The sequence below is a fragment of the Tenrec ecaudatus genome, chromosome 1, assembly GCF_050624435.1.
Source record: "Tenrec ecaudatus isolate mTenEca1 chromosome 1, mTenEca1.hap1, whole genome shotgun sequence".
Lineage (NCBI taxonomy): Eukaryota > Metazoa > Chordata > Mammalia > Afrosoricida > Tenrecidae > Tenrec > Tenrec ecaudatus.
The window spans coordinates 42,269,585-42,288,882 of record NC_134530.1 but is presented as its reverse complement, the minus strand read 5'-3'; the positions used below and the strand labels follow the sequence as shown (position 1 = coordinate 42,288,882).

Here is a 19,298-nt window from a genome sequence, read left to right as displayed (position 1 = left end):
ATGAATATGGGAAAGGGCCCACTAGCTCTGAGTCACCTACATCCAAGTGCGCAGTGACAGAAGTCAGGGCCGGTGGGTGGCAGCAGCTCAGAGGCGCAGAGGCCGAGCTGAGCATCGCATTGGGGGAGGGTCTTTGCGCAGTTCCCGCATTCCCCACCCCCAACCACCACCACGCGGCCCGGCGCCTCCGTGGGCCCGGGGACCGGCGGGCTCCATAGCGCCTAAGCCGAGGTCTGAACCACGGGGAACCGAGGTAGTGCAGCGGCCAAGGAGCCCAGCCCCGGGTCCGCTGCGTGGGGAACGTGCTGGGCGGCAGCGCTGCCCTATCCCGGGAAGATCGATCCAAACCGTCCCAGGCTGAGCGGGGGGTGGGTGCAGATGCACCTTCGGATGCTGCGGTCCCTCAGCCCCCAAGACCTTCTAGGCCGAGGTGTCCCGGGGAGGTGAGGGGAGAAGAGAGCAGTGGCGCCGACGTGGGGGAGGGGGCGTCCTAAAGGGGGGAAACAAACCACAGCCCAGACTGCCGGCCCCTTTAAGAGGCCGGGCTGGCTCTGCAACGTTTCAAGCTAACCGGGTCCCTGGCGCAGCTCTGCGGTCCGTGTCCCTGGGCAGAGAATCTGAGCTTCGCCGCGCGACTGGATCGCGAACAGGAGAGGGCGTGGTTCAGCCGGGGCGGTGGGCGGAGCCAACACTTGCAAGCTGCGGGTCTGAGGTGCCCAGAAAGCGGTGGAGTTCAGAGGGTGGGCGGAGCCACGTGCGTTGTAGGCGTGGCCAGACGCTGCGGTCCGTGGGGGCGGGGCCTCGGGCCCGCAGAGGGATGGCAGGAGGGCGGGGGTATTGGTGGGGGCGGGGCTTTGGTCTGCAGTGGGCGGGGCCCGCCGCAGAGGGGGGCAGTGCCGGCTTGGAGTCCTCTGCGTGCGGCTGCCGCGGCGTCTCCACAGCGTCCCTGACAGCGCCGGCGGTCGGACCCGCTACTCTCGCTAGCCTCGCGAAACCGCCCCGGCCTCCCCTGCGGCCCGGTCAGCGGCCAAGTGAGTCTCAGCTTCGGCCCTCGCCTCAGCGCCCACATCCGGGGCAACCGGCGCGCCATCGCTGCGGAAACCGCATCTGGCGCGCATCTGGCACCGCCCGGCCGGCGCGCTGGAGCCCGCGCCCGCCCTGGCCCGGCCGCGCCGGGAGCCCTGCCCGGAGCTGGAGCCGCACCTGGACCCGCGGGCCCGAGGCCCTGAGCCGCGCAGCCGGCGCATGATGAACTCGCTGCTCTTCGGGGAGATGGCCTTGGCCTTCGGCTGCCCGCCGGGTGGTGGCGGCCCCGGTGGGGGTGGCGGAGGGGCCGGGCCGGGGCCGTCACCAGTCACGGCGGCGCTGCGGGACGACCTGGGTTCCAACATCCACCTCCTGAAGGGGCTCAACGTGCGCTTCCGCTGCTTTCTGGCCAAAGTGCACGAGCTGGAGCGGCGCAACCGGCTGCTGGAGAAGCAGCTGGAGCAGCAGCAGAGCGAGCGCGATCGGCGGCTGCGCTACAAGACCTTCTCCCGTGAGCAGGCCGTGCAGACGGGGCCGGAGCTGCTGCGGCCGGCGGCGGCGGGTGGCGGGCCGGGCAGCGGCGCAGCAGCCGGCGTCAACGCCAACACCGTGGCCCTGGGCGGCCTGCCTCCCGGCGGTGGCTCGCACCCGCAGCACTACGGCCGCCTGCCCGGGACCATCTGGAGCTACACTCAGGTGCGCCGGACGGGCGGCGGCGGCGTGGAGACCGTGCAGGGGCCCGGCGTGTCTTGGGTGCACCCCGATGGCGTGGGCGTGCAGATTGACACTATTACCCCCGAGATCCGCGCGCTCTACAACGTGCTGGCCAAGGTGAAGCGCGAGCGGGATGAATACAAGCGGAGGTGAGTGGGGGTCTCCTCCTTTCTCCCTTCGCACCCAGGGAGGGAGCTTGCTGGCCCTGGCTGCGACGACGAGCTGCCTGCTGGCCCCAGCAGGTGTCCTGGAAGCTGCTAGCTGAGTGCAGCACGCTTGGAAGACTTAGTTATCAAGATCCAAGAACGGGGGGAGGGGGAGATCCAAGAACGGGGTGGGGGTGGGGTGGGGTGAGTGCTGACTACTGTGGGGGACGCCTCGGCACCGTCCGTGGTCCAAGCACATTGGTTTCCAGGTGACAACATAACCCTCGGTGTGGTACGAGTGTGTGATCGCATTTAATCTTCAGGACAATGCGGACCGGAAGGCCATCGCTCCGTTTTGCAGATGAGGTGACAGATGCATTGAGATGTGAAGCGGCTTGCCTAAAAGTAGCTTCCCTTGTGAGTGGTGAAAGCAGAATTTGACTCGTCGTGGTAACCCATCCTGGCTGTTCTTTCTCCCAGCCTAGGTAGTTTTTAAAAAAACGTTCGTCGCCCCCATCTCACGTTTATTGAGCTCCAAGAAACTCAGCCTAAAGACTCCAGGAGGAGATAACCTTTGGCTGAAGCAGGAAGCATTGAATGGACTTAGACCACCATTTCGGATCGGCCAGGCCGTCCCATTCTTGCCCCAGTCCAGATTCCCCAGCAGGGAAGTGGATAGGCTTTGCTGCCTGCAGCCTGGCTGTCAGGACTGCCTGCTCAGCTTTCTACTAAGAGGAGGGGGCCTGTCTACAACAGCTCAGGCCCATGTGGGGGAAGGGCCCTGTGCCCTTGATGGGTTGGCATTCATTACACAGATCAGGGTCCCTGGGATCGGGATCGGATTCCAGGGTTGAGTGCTGGTCTGAGAGAGACTTTTCTTTCCACCCCTGAGCCCCGATGCTCGAGTGAGCAGTAGGTTGTTAAAGGGGATGGAGATCTGTCGGGGGACTGTGCATTGGTCTTTTCCTTCCTGCTGGGCAGGGTTCAAGTGCCAGCACCATCATCTGTCAGTGAGATTGTTGAACCGCTTCGAAGCCTGTTACCCCACCAGAGAAGTAGAAATAACACCCACCCCCGAGCTGGGTGAGGGCAGAGTTGGATGGTTGATGGGGATGCTCTTTGGAAGGTATACAGTACAAAGATGATGGTATTAGATGACAGGTTTGCTGGCAAGTGGCAGGGAGCAGAAATGCCCTGAGGCTGGGGTCTTTGGTTTTCTGCGATCGATCAATCTTGGGCCCTATTGGGAGTTGAGCTCCTCTCCTGGAGATGCTGTGTCTTGAAGACTTTGGGATGTTCTGGTGGCCCACCAAGGGGAAGTGATATTTCTACCCTTCGTGGGTAGCCTTGTTGGGACTGGATAGGGAAGCAGGCACTTGATCTTTGATGGTGAAACTCAGCAGGATTGGGCTGGGCCCTCCTGTTTGTGGTGTCGTCATGCCCCAGGTTTTGTGTTGTGTTTGGTTTTATTGAGGGTGTGCTTTGGGGACCTGGCTACCTAGGAGATGGAAAAGTCATGCCCTGTCTTAGAAGGAGATGGGTTGGCATTGAGCAATGCTCATTGAAGTTGCACCCAGGGTGTGGGGTGTGATGTCAGCTTCTGGCACGGGCCTGGAATGAGCTGGTGCTGCTGAGACAGGTGGAGGTGGGCGTCACTCTTCCCACCCTGCTGGGACGTGGATACATACCTTTCTCCAGGTCTTTGTGAATTGCAGAGACATCTTTTCTGGAGTCCATTCAGGACTCAGGTTGGATAGTTTTCAAAGTAAATGTAGCCACTTCCCTGGGCCTGTTTCCCTACCTGTCAGGTGAGGTGGGTGGCCTACAGCTTTGTCGTTCCTTGTACTCTCAGGCTTCCTCTGGGATACTGTTGGGGGGGAGTGGGGGGAGTCCTAAATAATTAATAAAATTATTACTTGAAAATATATATATGTATAATGTAATCTGAATACACTCATAAAAGTGTGCTTGTTAACATTTAAGTTCCTAATGTTAGCTCCCTGGAGCTCTGGCAGCGGGGATGCTAACTGAATGATCAGCAGTTCAAAACTACGAGCCACTCCGTGGGAGACCAATGAGGGGTTCTACTCCCATAAAGAGTTAGTCTCAGAAACCCTCAGGGGCAGGTCTACCCTGTCCTATAGGGTTGCTATGAGTTGGAATTGAGGCCACGGCAGTGATTTGGGGCTTTTGTTTGAACACTAACTCACTGAAGCCCACCAACAACACCACCCCTTGCTGATAGCTGCCTGGAGGAGTGAAGCCTCTGCTCTCCTCTCTTTGGAGAGATTGCAAAGCAAGTCGTTTAAACATGAGTCTCATTTGTAGCTATTTCTCTGTGTGAAACTGGAGAGAAATAGCAGGAGATGTAATCCTGTTTCTCCATGTCAGTGGATCAAAGTAGCTTCATCAAGCTCACTGATTGAATTTAGAAGAGGTAATTGTCATAGGTTAGGACTTCTACTTGCTAGTTTCTCATTAGAACTGTTGTGGGCGGCGGTGATACAGGGAGTATACTGTACCACTTACACACTTAGAGGACCATGGGGCTCGGTGAGCCCAGTTTGGGCAGTATGTTCACTTGAGTTCCCACCCCCACCTCCCATTCACAGGAGAAATCACAAGCCCTGGGATGAGAACTCAGGTGCTTGCCAGGCGGGCTGGCCACCCGAGTGTTCAGATCCTTCCAGATTCCTTGCCCAGCACCGCAAGCAGGAACCAATGGAAGGGCCCTGTGCACGGGAGGGAAAGGACCAGGGTCTTCACAGATCCACCTGGAGGAACCCGTGATCATGCCCTTTTCTCAAAGGGGAACCTGGGAAGTGTAGTTCATCAGGCTGGAGGGTTCTGAGTTCTACTCCCTTGATTTTTTTTTTTTTTTTGCCATAACCATGAACTACCACCCGTGCTACTGAAAACAAAGACAAAATCCACTGTCACTGAGTGGATTCCGCCTCCCAGAGAACCTGTAGGACAGAGTAGGACTGCCCTGTGGGGTTCCCAAGGCCGCAATCTTTACAGAAGTGCACGGCCACCACGTTCTCCTGTAGAGTGGCTGGTGGACTTGAACCTCCAACCTTTCAGGCAGCAGCCAAACTCTGTGCCACCAGGGCTCCTTCCTGTACTGTTGTGAGGTCCGTTCTCAGTCCAGTGGGCTTGGTGAAGTAGGATTGCACATCATTAAAAAGGCTTGTTTTAAACAAACCACTCAGCGGTTTTCACGAATTCCCTGAGTTGTGCAGCCATTGCCACCACCCATCGCCCTTCCAACATCTCTCCTGCCTGTTTGCCGACATCTCTCCTGCCTGTTTGCCGTTCTTCACTCTTTGTTCCCACCCCGGGCCTCGGTAACCGTGAACTTGGCTCCACTGATCTCCTTGTTCTGAACATGCCACACGAATGGAGTCATACACTATGCAGTCTTTTGTGTCTGGTGTATTACACGACCCTAAGGGTTTCGAGGTTCGTCCGAGTTGTAGAGTGTATGCATCAGTTAAGAAAGAACAAGACCCAGTGTTGTTGATTCCGGCTCCTCTCCACTTTCTACGGCACAGGAGAACTGCCCCGTCGGGTCCGAAGCTGTGAATTGTCTATCAATCAGTACACTATGCTGCTTTTCTTAGTGAGTGTTGAATAGTAGTCCATTGTGTAGATAGTCCCATTTTCGGTTATCTGTTCACCTACTTAGTGTACTTTAAGTTTATAAAGTCATCACCCCATGTGCTCCCGTGAATCACATTTGGGAAGGACCGGACCGCCCCAAGTCCCTCACTGGGGTGCCTGGCCCTGGGCCTCCACCATTGCTATGGCTTTCCCTAAGTCCAACCAGCTGAGCCCGGAGCCCATTGTCACGTGGGCAGTGTGGCCACTGAAACTGTAACACAGTCGAGGATTGTCAAGCATTGATTTAGAAACCAAAACAAACATCTCTGCCCTGTCACCACCCAATGCCACCAAAATATCCTGTTCTGAGTGGCAGGTGGGGGCGGGGGGCTTTTCCCTGGGATGTCCCTGCTGAGTGTCGTCTGGCACCACTCAAGCAAAGAGTTCTTGAAATGGGCATCCAAGAGACCTAGGCCCCAGGTCTGGCGCTGTCACTGTCATTAGGCCAGTGGGTGCCCTCTGTGGCTCTTCGGTCTTCCACCTTTACAAGAGGGCTTCCCTTAGGTGGCCCTGAGTGCCCTCACAGCCCCTGCCACACTGCTGGCCTGGGATTCCACAGGGCCTGATCCGGGGCTGAGCTCCCTGCTCCTGGGGCAGCAGTGTTCACTATAGCCTTCTTGTTCTGGCCTCCCCACTGCTCCTCCTGGCCTCCGGTGACCAGGGTCCAGGCGCGAGGCATGGGCAGTGCTGCCTAGCCCACCCCCCAGGTAGAACAGAACCAGTTTCCACTCTCTTCCTTGGCTCTGGAAGGCAGCAGGGAAGCCTTGAGATCCTCCAGCGAAAGCTCCCTCTAGTCTGGTGGTTGAGGAGGGGAAGTTGCCCCAGAGCTGGCAGAGAAGGCTGCTTTGTGGTGGGGTGACATTTTTTTGGGGTGTATGTGTGTGTGTGTGTGTGTGTGTGTGTAAAACACCCCTGGCCCCCTGCTGCTCCCACAAGCTCTGGCCTGATTCAGAGCTGCGGGCTTTCTCCCTTCCCTCCCTGGAGGCTGCTGGCCACCAGCTATCTGCACTCTGGCCTCAGTCAGCCGTGAGGCCTTGGTTGGTTTCGCCTGGTGCCTGGAGGGGTTGGTGTGCTGTGCTTGGGGCAGGTAGGAAGGCTCCCCCGTGATCCTTTGCTGGTGGTTCCTCCACAGCCCATGGTCCTATTTCTGCAATCCCCTTTCTGTCCGATTCCCAGCTGGATAGTCTGAGGGAGAATCCACTTGAAAACAGGGTCCTACTGCTAAAGAGAACAAAACAAAACAGAAGTCATGGAGTCTGCTGACTCCTTCATTTTTACGATGGAGAAACTGAGGCCCAGAAGGGGACTGACCCTGAGAGCTTGAGCCGACCCCACCCCAGGCCTCGCGTCTGCTATTCCCAGCTGCCCTGAGGTGATGCCCACACTGTCTGCCTGCCTGCGGCCAGGGCTTCTCAAGTCTTCTCCACCTTTTCCGGTGCCAGCCTTTAAGCATCTCTGACAAAGGCATCTCCACCACTATTTCTGATGGTGAGGCGGCAGGGGCTGGGCTGTGTCAGCTGCAATGGAGGTCTTCCGAAAGAGACGGTGGGTGGGTCAGCTGCAGTGTCCTTGCCTTTTCCTGCCACACCCCAGAGAGGCCCTCGAGCAGGTGGGTGCTGGCCCCTGGATGCCCCAGAAAAGCTGGTCAGAGGGCTTGGTGCCCTGCTACTTCCGTTGACCCGGGCGTTATTTCTGGAGCTGCCATGGAAAGGGCTTCTTTCTTTACTTCCGATGCGCGGGAGACAGTCTGGGGGGGGGGGGGGGAAGGGCTTGGCTTTCCAGCCGTGCTGTGTGACTCTGGGCAATTGACTTGGCCTCTCGGAGCTGCCCCACCTCCTCCTTCCTGCTCTGTCAAAGAAGGGCCATTCTCTGAGGGCTTGGGAAGCAATCAATGAGCTCATATATTAAGGGGCCGGGGGCTTGGTAGGCTCCTGTGATGTCCCCCGCCCTCCTGCCACGTCACTTCCATTAATTTATAGACAGTTCTGGACACAGCCCTGAGCTGCCCAACACATCCATTTCAGGACACGTCTCTGCTCTCTGTCCCATGGAAGGCGCCAGCCATGGTGTTGGGGGCTGGGGAGGGGGGGGGAGGGCTGCTTCTTTGTTCAGCATCTGAGAAGGGCGTTCTTCCTACTCTTCCCGTTGATTTGTGCCTCCGGAACTCTCTCCCCTCACCCCCCACCCCCAGAACAGCGCCTCAGACCCCCTCCCCCAGCGCCTCAGCGCTCTGGAGAGCTGCATGAAAGAACTGGCATGCTCTTTGGGAACGCATTTGGGAGGGGTTTTTAGAAACTTAAGCTAGAGGGAGGGCAGCGAGGGCCCAGAAAAGAAAAAGAAGCAGGAGACAGCTGACACTGAAGATTCCTTCCGAGGAATGCGCGGCCGGATGCGCAGCCTCTGGGCTCCCAGCGCTCTCGTTCTCTCACACATACACACACGCTCACGCACACACATGCACACTCGTGCACTCTCATCCACATTCTCACACACACACACTTCCATGCAGCCCACAAATGCACACTCTCTCACATGCATACACATTGCTGACATGCACACATCCATACACAAACTCATTTCCGGGCTCTTTAGCTCCCTGGCTCGTGTCCTCACCTAGGTCAACCCCTTGAGGGACCCGAAGACTACTTGGGACCTACCCCTTGCTGCAGGGAGCTGCCTTGACTTCCTGGGAGTTGATTTAAACCATGTCATCTTTTGGTGATGCGGAAGTTGTGGACATTGCATTTGAAATGCTGGCTTTTGATGGCATCGGGGCGCTGACCCCGAGCGGATGTCTCACTTGTTTCCTACGTCATGGGTGGCTGCAGGCCTTGGGCAGGGAAGAATGCACAATGCAGTCCTGTCAATCCCTGGCTCCGAAGAAGGGATCTGTTGCTCTTCCCTGCCTTTCTTTGGTCAAGCATTCCTGAGCAGCCAGTCCCTCCCCATCACGGCGCCCCACACCCAGGTCATAATTGCCGGGACCAGCTGCTTCCCTTGCCAGCTGGAAGCTCTGTGGACTGGTTCCGTGGGTCCGTAATCGCTTTCTCTCGTACACGCAGAGCCCAGCCAGGACCCGAGTCCATACATGGCAGCTGCGACCCCTTGGGGACGAGGGCTATGATTCACAGACATTCCAGGGAATGTCCGCCATCAGAGAACTTGGCAGCTTTCTCAAGCAAGGAACTGGGTTTTAGAGTCAGAAGACAAAACTCAAAACACTCACTGCCATTGAGTCCATTCCGACTCCTGGTGACTCTGTAGGACAGGGTAGAACTGCCCTTTTGAGTTTCAGAGACTGTGACTATTTAAGAGTAGAAAGTCTCATCTTTTCCCCATGGAGTGGCTGGTGGTTTCGAACAGCTGACCTTTTGGCTCACAGACCATAACCACTGTGTCACCAGGGTTGAGTTTAATGAACACACACTGCTGGTGGTCAGATGCTGAGGCCACCCAGTCTTGGCCTCCGAGGTATGGGTCTAGCACAGGAGCGAAGTGCTAAGTGAGCCTGGGCTAGTCTCTGAGCCTCTCTGAGTCTTGTCATCTGTACAGGGCTATGGGAAGCGTAAGTGAACGCACATGGTGGGTGCTTGGTGAACTGTAACCTGTCAGAGGTGCATGGGAAGTTTCAAGAGTAGGGGTGGGAGCTCTAAGGGGGAGAGGGTAAATGGTGCCAGTTTCATGTGGTGGGCAGAGGCCAAGACTATGGCTGGTAGCTGGCAAGGCGGGGGATGGGTGGGCACTGGCCGACTTGGCACCATCTGTGGCCACTGCCAGAGTTCTGGGTCTCCGGCTTCCGGGCTAGATGGGCCAGTGGTGGGGTTTCTGCCTGCCCGCCAAGGGAGTGCCCTCCTGCCTACTGTGGGCATCAGGGGCTTGCTTCCTGGGCAGGATGTGGTTTCCCTCTCTAGTCCCTGATACAAGAGAGGGTAGTTGTCACCCGGCAGTAGACCTAGAAAAGCCTTTGGTTCCCACAGGCGCTGTGGCCTGGCAGAGCCCCCTGAGTGGTGGTAGGGGGCAGCTGGACGTCTGTGGGGTCCAAGTGCTGCCCCTCGCTTGTTGGCTGTGTGACCTGAGCTTTGCTTTGCCCATTTGGGGTAGGGACAGTAGGAAGGGGAGCATGCCAATGTGCTCTGTGCAGTGTGCATGCTCTGTGGTGACTGCCAAGGTGACAGTGTGGGGAACCCCTTGGGGACAGTTCTTCTCTGCCCCATAGGGTCACTAGGAGTCAGAATCAACTTGGGGACAATGGGTTGTATGTTTGTTAAAGAGCCCTGGTGGCACAGCAGTTAAGCATTCAGCTGCTAACCACAGTGTCAGTGGTTCGAACCCACCTTCTGCTCCGTGGGAGAAATACGTGGCAGTCTGCTTCGGGACAGGTCTATTTGCCCTGTGGCGGGGTAGCTGTGCATCTAAATCGGGACAGAGGTGGGCTGTGACGACATCTTTTTGTAAAGGAGCTGTAGTCTTTCCAGGTGTCCCATGACCCGGGAACAGAATATGCCCGTTTACAGAGGAGTGGCTCAGAGAGGGGAACACAGCTGCCCCAGATCCCACGGTGAGTCCAGTCGGGGTCTCCTGACCCTAAGTGCAGTGCTCTTCCCAGGAGACTATCTGGGGGTGGGGCGGGGGCTGACCTCATCCCGGGCTACCTCCAGTCTTGCAGTGGCTGCCCAGAGAGTAGAAGTGAGGGCGAGGAGGCAGGCTGGGCCAGGTCTTCCCAGCACCTGTCACAATACTGCCGAGGTGGGTGCCAGAGCAGGAGGCAGTTGCTTCGCTGGATAGACTTCCTGCTGTTCCCTTATAGTAATTATTTCTTGAGAAGCAAATGACCCAGCAGCAGGCCGAAGAGCCTCACGGCCGCAGTCCATCCAGCCTTCCTGCTTGTTGCACCTGATCCTATCGAGGACCAGACTCTGGAGGAAGGGGACTTCTGGTTGGCAACAGAGGGTGGCATGTCGAGGCCGGCAGGTGGCAGTGGCATGGGAAGGCCTGGGGAACGGGACACTGGCAGCCACTTTCTGTGTGGTCTCACTTAAACCTGGCAGTCAGTGCAGGATGGAAATGGAGGCTTCCGGGGAGAAGGAGTTTGCCCCGAGTCACATAGCCAGGAGACGGCAGAGGCAGGACTTGGACGCAGTCTCACACTAAGTTCATACCCATTCTGTGATCCATAGGGGGCCTCACGGCTGGGGGGGCCAACCTCTCCAGCTGATGGCGGGATACTGATGGAAGGAAGGAAGCTGACCCCTTCCCGGGCCTGGGCGCTCCCTGACTTTTGGCTTCAGTCAGATCTGTGAACCTTGCCGGGTACAGAGAACTCGTTGTGACATTTCATATCATCGTTGGGGAGGATGGCACTGCTGGGTGTGGGAGACTGAGTCCAAGGTTCGGTTGTTCTCTGCCCAGGGGCTCCAGGTCTGGGCCACATGCAATGGGGTCAGGTCACATGACAGTCTCGTGTGACATGTGCCTGCTTGATCCCAGCACATATTTGTTAGGTGGTTCAATTTTTGAGCAAATGTTATTATACCTCTTCTCTTGGCCGAGGAGCCCTGGTGGAGCAATGGCTACCAACCAGAGGGTGCTGGTGAGAAGCCACCGACTGCTTCACAGGAGCAAGATGAGGCCGTCTGCCTATGGAAAGGTCACAGCCTGGGGACCCCCCTGGGGCACTTCTCCTCCGTCCCGCGGGTCACTGTGACTCGACATGGACTCAACGGCCCTGCGTTTGACTCTGTGTCAGGCACCTTTGAAAGTGGTGTTCAATCATTTAATTCATGGAGCCACGTCATAGCCCTGTGAGGTGGGTACTCTCACGGGCCCATTTTAGAGATGCCGAAATAGCCCCGGAGACATTGTGGAAACTGGGTCAAGACCTAACACTCCTCAGAAGCAGAGCCAAGGTTCGAATCCCAGAAATCAGGCTTCAGAGCCAACCTCGATCCCGTGCGGCATCCAGGAGGGCCATGCGCCTGGCAAGCAGCGCCCCTGCTCTAAGTCTCAGTGTTCACGTCTGTGAGATGGGGGAGTCAATCCCCCACGAGGCTGTTTGGAGAACTCCATGAGATGATGCCTGTGGAAGAATTGTGCACACTGGATGTCAGACCGTTGGGGCATTAGGAAGGACCTCCCTGCCCTTCTGTTTCTTCTCTGACTTACCTTGCAACCTGAGGCTACCTGTGGCTACCTCCCCTCACCTGGGAGAGTCCCTTGGCCTCTCTGCTAGATGCAAGAGCTGTATCTGTGGATGACAGGTGGCGGCGTGTGAGAGGAAGGTGCTCAGAGCTGGCAGCTGTTGTGGTGACAGTGGGAGATACTCACGGAGGCTAGGGGGTCCCTGGGAGAAGAGTAGGGCTGAGGGTTGGGTGGTGTTTGGCCCCTGGCCTGCAGGAACCCCTCCACCAGCTGGAGCTGTGTCCCCACTGACTGCTCAGAGCCCTGGTCGGCGTGCTCTGACTCTGGGATGCGCCGGTTCACACAGCCCCCAGCTGCCCGCTGCATGCCAGAGAGAGGCCCCTGCAGTGGAGACATTGCCTTCCGCCCTCTTTAATTGGCCATTTTTATTACTTGGGTTATTTAAGATGGGTCTTGGCTTGCTGCCATCTGTTTGCTATCTTGGGGGAGGGGAAGAGCTACTGGTCTAAGCGGGCCTTGGGAAGTTCCCTGGCAGACAGGCTTCCTCTGGGTGGGGCCAGGACATCTTCTCGAGGCCCACAGGGGACACTTCTTTGCTCCCGGCCAACAGGATAATGGGCAGATAGGCCCTCAGGAGGGGCCACTGGAATAGCTTGGGGTGTGGCAGGCGGCATGAAGCAAAGCTAGGCCACAGGACCAGAGTGGCCCTGAAAATACCCAACTAAACTCATTGCCATCAAGTCGATGTCAACTCGTAGCAACAGTGCAGGGTAGGGTGAACTGCCTCTGTGAGTTTCCGAGACTGTAACTCTTCACAGGAGTGGAAAGCCCCATCTTTTCCCCACGGAGTGCCTGGTAGTTTCAAACTACCGACGTTGTGGCTGGTAGACTCTGGAGTGCCCCCAGGGATTCTGGGAGCCGTCTTAGCCAGCTTACAGGCAGTCAAGGAAGACTTCCCAGAGGCAGCATCCCTGACTCCTGTCCTGAAGGCCCAGTGAGAGTGGAAGGGAAGCAAATGGCTGTGCCAGAACTGGCAGTGAGAGTGCTGGCCAGGGGTGCAGACTAGAGCCTGGCCTGCCGGCTCCCTTCTGCCAACCCCCTCCCTCATGCTCCTCTCTCCTCCTTCCCTCTGTCTTGCTTTGGCCTCAGAGCCCTCTGGCTGTCCTGCCTGCTGTTGCCTGCCTCCCACATGGGGCAGCTGTGGGGAGGACCTGCAGGCCTCCAGCTGGGCCTGTCTCCTACTCTTCAGTGGATGCCAGGCCCTGGTAGGTGGCTCTTTGTCTGCCCTGGGGGCTTTGTGAGCCATGTGCACGTGTGTGTATCATCATGCATCGGGGAGCTGCCACTTAGCTTCCTCATCTGCACTTGGAACCCCTAGGCCAGAACCCTCTGGCCTCCTCAGACTCCTGTGCTTCAGGGCTGGGGTCTTCACATCAGGCAGGGGGCAGAACTGCCCAGTGTCAGCACCGGCCGTTGTGGGACTGGGGACACAAAGCCAGGCCACAGGACCAAAGTACTTTGGAGTTCTGAGTGGGACCCTAAAAAAACCCAAACCAGTGGTAGGTGGTGGTGGTAGGTGGGGAGGGTAGGCTGGCCAGCTCAGCTGAACTCTCCCACCTGACTTTGCTTGTCCCTCCCTCTCCCCTGTGACAGAGGGGTCTCAGTGGTCTCATCTGTAAGATGGGACCTAACAGTTGCCGTGGCAGTTGTCCTGAGCATCCAGGAGTTTTTGCAGGTGGAGCTCTAAATGGGGTTCAGGCACAAAGAGGACACTCACTGGCCCTTTGCCTCAGCCCGGCTCTCTGCAGCCCCCCGGCCTCCAGACTGTGAGAACTGCCGCCTCTCCTACTTCTGGCCGAAGGCCAGCCTTTTGTGTTTAGGATACTTCCTTTCTGCGTCCGAGCTGCCTGCCTGGCCAGCAAGGAGCTCGAATCCCCTCCCTCCCTAGTGGATCGTCAGGCCAGGGTCACCCTGCGGACATGACCTAGAGTCCGGGCTGTGCCCAGTGCATGTGGGCTACCAGGAACATGTGGGTCCAGTGGTCTTGTTGGAGGCTGGGCTTGCGACCTGACCCTGCTGCTCCGGGAGCTCCAGAACACTAGGAGGGGCTCTCTAACCCACAGCCTCTGGGGGTCATGTGACTGGCTGGGGGGCGGGCAGGGCTGAGACGTGGATCTGGATCTGGCAGACTGGAAGGAATCCTGGTGGCATGGTGGTTAAGCACTCCATGCCTACCAAAAGGTTGGCAGTTCGAGCCCCCTACGCCGCTCCTCAGGAGAACGATGTGGCCATCTGCTTCCGTAAGGAGGACAGCCTTGGCGGCCTGTGCTGCGGTTCTGTGCTGTCCTCAGTGGTGGCAGTTTGGGAAATTTGGCTTTCTGGCGGCCTCCTCCTTGGTCTCAGTCTCCTAGGCTGGGCAACAGACCTCAAGTTCTTGGCCTCCTTCCTGTGTCTGAGTCTGAAGACAGGTTCAAGCCCTCGCTCCCTCCTCAGCAGGCGGCAGGGTGGCCTCTCCTCCTCCTGGGGCCCTGCCCTGGACCAGCTCCCACCTCACCTCCTCGAGGCTTTGCGGGTGAAATGCCTGCTCCCAGCCAGGGCAGAAGAGTGATGCTGCCGCCTCTCTTGGCATTGTTTTTCCAGGGTTGACGTCAGGGCCGAGGCTTTAGAGTTTTGTGTGCGAGACAAAGGCTGCTTTGTAGTGTCTGCCTGGGGTAGGTCTAGGCACATCCCCTCTCCCTGCCCTCTCAGGTGGGAAATGAGGTGGAAGGGATTGTGGGGCTCAAGCAGACAAGCCCTGGGAGGCTTGTCCTCAGCACCTCGAAGGAGGGACACTGTTGTCTCATAGCCCCTCACTCTCAGGTACTTGCTCGTGTACTCCGTTTAGGGCTGAAAGCTTCACAAACATGGCCCCTCGAGCATCGCGGCCCTCGGGAACGTAGCTGCAGACAGACACTGAGGCTCGCAGGTGAAATGACTTCTCCCTGGTCACAGTGTGAAAGTGACAGCATTAGCATGCAGGTGGGGGGCCTCTTTGCCTTAGAGACAGCCCCCCCTCCCACTGACGAGACTTTCATGGGACCCATCCGTGGGAGGGTGTGTCAGAAAGCCCAGGTAAGCGGAGCAGAGAACATTGGTGGCAGGGGGAATTCATCGCATTCAGGTCTTGTTCCAGGTCTCCGAGATGGGTCACTGTGCTTGGCACATGTGTGTGTGTAGATGTGTGTACATATATGTACAATTTAGGGAAGAGACTGGACAATGGGAAGCTCTGTAGTTACTGGAAAGTGATCCCAGAGCGGCCTTGCAGGAAGGTGGATGGAATCAGCCGAGGGGGCCTACTGGTCTTCTTTGATCGGGAGTGACCCACTTGAGCATGCATGCAATCACTAATTCACCAGCATGTTCTCTGCTCCCGTGCTCTGGCCCGATGTCTGGACCTTGGGGTGATGCTCCAGGAACCGGATTACGGGGCTTGCCAAGTGCTGTTGAATCAGCTGGAAGAGTCTTTAGCGATTTCATCTTCCCAAACAAGACACTTTTTTTTTCTTTTGCCCCAGAGAGGGGCAGTGACTTGCCCAAGGTTGCATAGCAAGTTGGTGGCAAGCTCAGACTCAAAGCCAAGGCTGTACACCCAGCCCATCTGCACCCAGCCATACTCCGGAGCACTGCACTCTTCCATGAGGCTGGCAAAGGATGGCCCTGATAAGGCCCCTTCCCGAGGGGTGAGTGATCTGGGCAGCACCACTCCCCCAGAATCCTGACCTCTTCCCGCCTAAAATTCCTCTCTCCTCTCTTTTCCTGAGAGAGCCTGTGACCTGAGTCATGCACACCAGTCAAGACCTGCTCTTGGTGTCGAAAGGATCCCCCCGAGTCCTTTAGGCTCCCACACACTGCTGGGAGGGGACATTCCTTCTCTGGGAGTCACCGGGCCCTCTGAGCCGGAAGTGGCCCTGGAGCCCAGCCATCACCGTCTCTACCTTCCTGAGGGGGAAATTGAGGCTCAGAGAGGTTGAGCCACATGCCTGCACATTAAAGGCAAGCTAGGCATTTTCCTTCAGGACGCCGTGGTGGCGCTTCTTGCCTGGGGAAGGTGAGCAGTGCCCCCACCGTTTGCTCTGTGGGGCTTGTGGACTCCTGGTTGTCCAGGGCTACCCAGGAGTGGAGTTGTGACGCCTGCCACAGTCCTACCTGCCTGTCAATTCCAGGGAGGTCCCACACCTTGAAGGCAGGGCATTCGAGGCCTGGCTTATAGTGATGACTAAGTTGCCAAGTGGGCACCAGCTCCTGTGGCTGGGGCAGGAAGGGGTTACACAGTTCTGCCTGCAGGGGCCAGACTCTCAGCTGGTGTTCTGGCTTCTCAGGCTGGCCAGACCATCTGGCTTGACAGAAGCTGTACCATGTCCCATCTGTCCCCAGGCAAAGTCACCCGGAGGTGGCCCTCCTGGCTGCTTTGTGGGTCTGCCAGGGTGGGTGTGGACCAGGCTGTCTGCCCCTGGGAGGCTTGGACAGTTGGGAAAGGGCCTGCTGGGCAGACTGCCTTCTGGACATGCTCCTCACTGCCCCGGGGGTGGCAGCTGTGCAGGGTCTCTGAAAGGCAGGGCAGGGGAGAGCATCCAGGGTGGTCAGCGCTTCCTTGTATGGATGGGCTCAGGTGGGCAGCCCACAGTCACGTAGCAAGTCAGTACGGACAGCGTTTACTGGGCCCAGCTTATCACACCGTGCCCTGGTGCTGGCTCACCAGTTCATCCAGCCAGGAAAAGGTGTCCCTGGAGACTCTGGGAACCAAATAGTACTGCAGTTCTAGCACGGAAGAATGGAAACCCAGGGAGCAAAGCCCCAAGAGGAAGACTGGGCCGGTAGTTCCTCCCATTGTCTGCAAGGGAGCCAAGACGTGCCCGGCCGGCACTCGGCCTCGTGTTCTGTGGAACAATCATGATGAAGAAACGGAAGCTTTGAGGGGCAGTCACTCTTCCAGGTCACCAGCTGGGTGACCCTCCGGCTCCCCCTGGACTGGGCGCCTGATGTGATCTGGGCAGCACTTAGTCCCCTCCCCCAGAGGGCCCCTGGTGTTGGTGTGACACCTTGCTCAACTTAGGGTCCTGAGGCTGTGCCCTCCAAGCCAATGGGAGTCCATCCTGGATCCTACCCATTTAGGACCTAGCAACCTGCCAGCCCAGGTGAGACCAGAGGGCAACCCCTCACCTCCCAGCAGGCCCCTAAGGGCTAAGGCCCATCCATATAGGGGCTGGCTCGGGGGTCACCCAGCCATTGGAATTCGGGGGTAGTGCAACATAGTCCAATTCTGACACGGGGAGAGACCTGCTGGCACCTCGCTCGCAGAGCCAGGTCTCGTCAGGAGAGCAGAGGCCAGGAGCCTGAGGGTTCTGAGCCTGGATGTGTGCCCTGCCTCTTCCACTTAGAAACCGTGGGCATGCTGCTCCACTTCCCTGTGACCCTGGGTAAGTCACCTCTGTGCCCCTCACATCCCCAAAGCAAAGAGGAAGCTCCCAGAAGATGCCATCTCAGGGGCTCGACTGACATAGAAGAGAATCTGGGCATCTCCCACCCCCATCTTGAGTTGTACCCCAGTCTCCCACCATGGGTGGACAGGGGCCACAGACCATGCGCGCGCGCGCTGCATGCACACGTTGGGGTGGGGTTGATGACAAGTTGAATGTCCGGGCCCTGCCTTGACAACGTAATGAGCCCGTCCCCTTGAGCTGTGTTTAGTCACTAATCCTTCTCTTGGCGCGGGCTGTTGCCAGTCTAACGACCTGTTCCGGCGGTGCCTGGAGCTGCCCTTGGCCAGTTTTGACAATTGCAGCGCTCACAGCCGGTGCCTGCCACGAGCCAGCCTCAGTTGCACAAACCCTGTGCGTCATCGGCTCCCCGGGTCCCTGTCACTCTGCTCCCCTCCCCTCCTCCCTGGTGAATGCATAGGAGTGACCTCTTACCGTGGTGCAGCCAGTAGTGCACGGACCCGGGAGTCACACGGCCTGCCTCCCAGGCCCTATCGCAGCTGGCGCGTCACTTTTCTGAGCTTTGGGTTTCTCACTTACTGGTGGCCTGGGCTCTGAGACCCACCCCCGCTCTGACATCTTGGAGGCGGTCATTCTTTTACTTTCAGGTCTCCTTTAATCCAAGTGGAGTCTCTTCTCCCCACTTTCCAGATGAGGAGAGTGAGACCTGGAGAGGCGAAATGCCACAGGACATGGTCTTGGTTTAAACCTTGGTTTAGACCTGGGGTAGGGGGTGTGTGACAGCTCATGCCCCGTGGACTGGCTCTTGTTGGCCACCTGCCCCTCATTTGTCCAGGCTGCAGATAAGGGATACTTGGACTCAGGATTGCTGGGCGGACTCAGCGTGCTCCTGGCAGGTGGCATGGCTCCGACGGGAGCTGACTCGGAGCTGATGCACACAGTGGCCCGAGTTTACCTGCTGGCCAGCACACTCACTTGAAATAAACAACGAGAGACCAAAGTGCACATTAGGTTTCCAAAATAGCATTGGGAGTTGCTGTTTTTCTCAAAGTGGTAAATATACTCTTGGGTGGGGCCCCCGTGTCCCCCTGAGCACAGATCCCTCTGGACTTCTGGCTTCTTGCCCTTGAGGACCAGAGACCTGGGGCCCAGACCCAGCTACTGGCCCTGGATTTGGGCAAGAGCTGGCACCGGAGACTGAGAGTGGCTGCCTCTGGGAGTGGGAGTGAAGGTGGGAGGTTTTGGAAGCTTTCCAGGCCTGAAGAAGGCAGAGTCCCAGGGATGGGCCTCCAGGACCCCCCACAGTCCTGTCATTTGCCCCACGTGAGACAGAGAGCACAGGGTGCTTGGAGGAGCGTGGCAGAGCTGCAGGGACTGTAGGATTGTCTTGGGAAACTGAGGCCTGACTGGAAGGAGCAGGGGTGGGGTCCAAGGCCATAGGATGTGTTCGCACAGCACAGGATCCAGATGGCATCTCCAGAGGAGGCTGCCTCAGGGCAGGAGGCTGCCAGCCAGTGCCCGCTCTCACTGCACCCTTGTGGGGTTAGAGAGACCAGGGACACGAGGACCTACTCTGTCTGGACAAGGGGAGGGAGACACTCCCATTCTGCTCCCCTGTCCCTATACTCGGCTTTCACATGGGCGCTGGCGCAGTACCTGTGGAGGCTTTCCTTCTTGGGGAAGGAAGGTACACTCGAAGCTGGCAGCCAAGAGCTGGGCCGTAGAAGACGAGCGGGACTGCTGGCTCAGGATGTCCAGAACCCTTTGCCCCAGGCCCGGGCCAGGCACTGGGCGGTAGGGCTGAGTTAGACACCAGGGATAGAAGCTGCCCTGTTGGTCTTCGATGCCCTCAGGTGTTAGCGGGCGTTGAGAATGAGGGGCTTGTTTGGCACCAAGGTGACCCTCCTGGTGCCAGGCCCCTGGCCAGTCCACTTAGTTTGAGCCCCCCTCCAGGTCCAGAAAGACAGCCTAAACACAGTGTCCCCGACTAATCATAGCCCCTGTTTACTGAGTATTTTCTAGGAGTTGGGGCCTGTTGAAGCAGCCCCGGTGGCGTAGTGGTTACGAGTTGGATTGTTAACTGCAAGGTCAGCAGTTTGAAACCACCTGCCTCTCAGCAGCATAAAGACAG

The 19,298-nt window shown here is 57.9% G+C and overlaps 1 protein-coding gene across 3 annotated transcripts in view; it reads left to right on the top strand.

Annotated features, from left to right (window-relative positions):
- The first annotated feature begins 919 nt into the window (after positions 1–919).
- Positions 920–19,298, top strand: part of IFFO2 (intermediate filament family orphan 2) — a 47,351-nt gene continuing 28,972 nt past the window's right edge. For 2 of the 3 annotated variants that reach the window (XM_075551289.1, XM_075551279.1), the window contains exon 1: positions 920–1,889. In XM_075551289.1, the coding sequence (XP_075407404.1) occupies positions 1,246–1,889 (644 nt within the window). In that variant the 5' untranslated portion in view covers positions 920–1,245. The remainder of the gene's footprint in view (positions 1,890–19,298) is intronic. The other variant, XM_075551271.1, reaches the window with a different exon arrangement.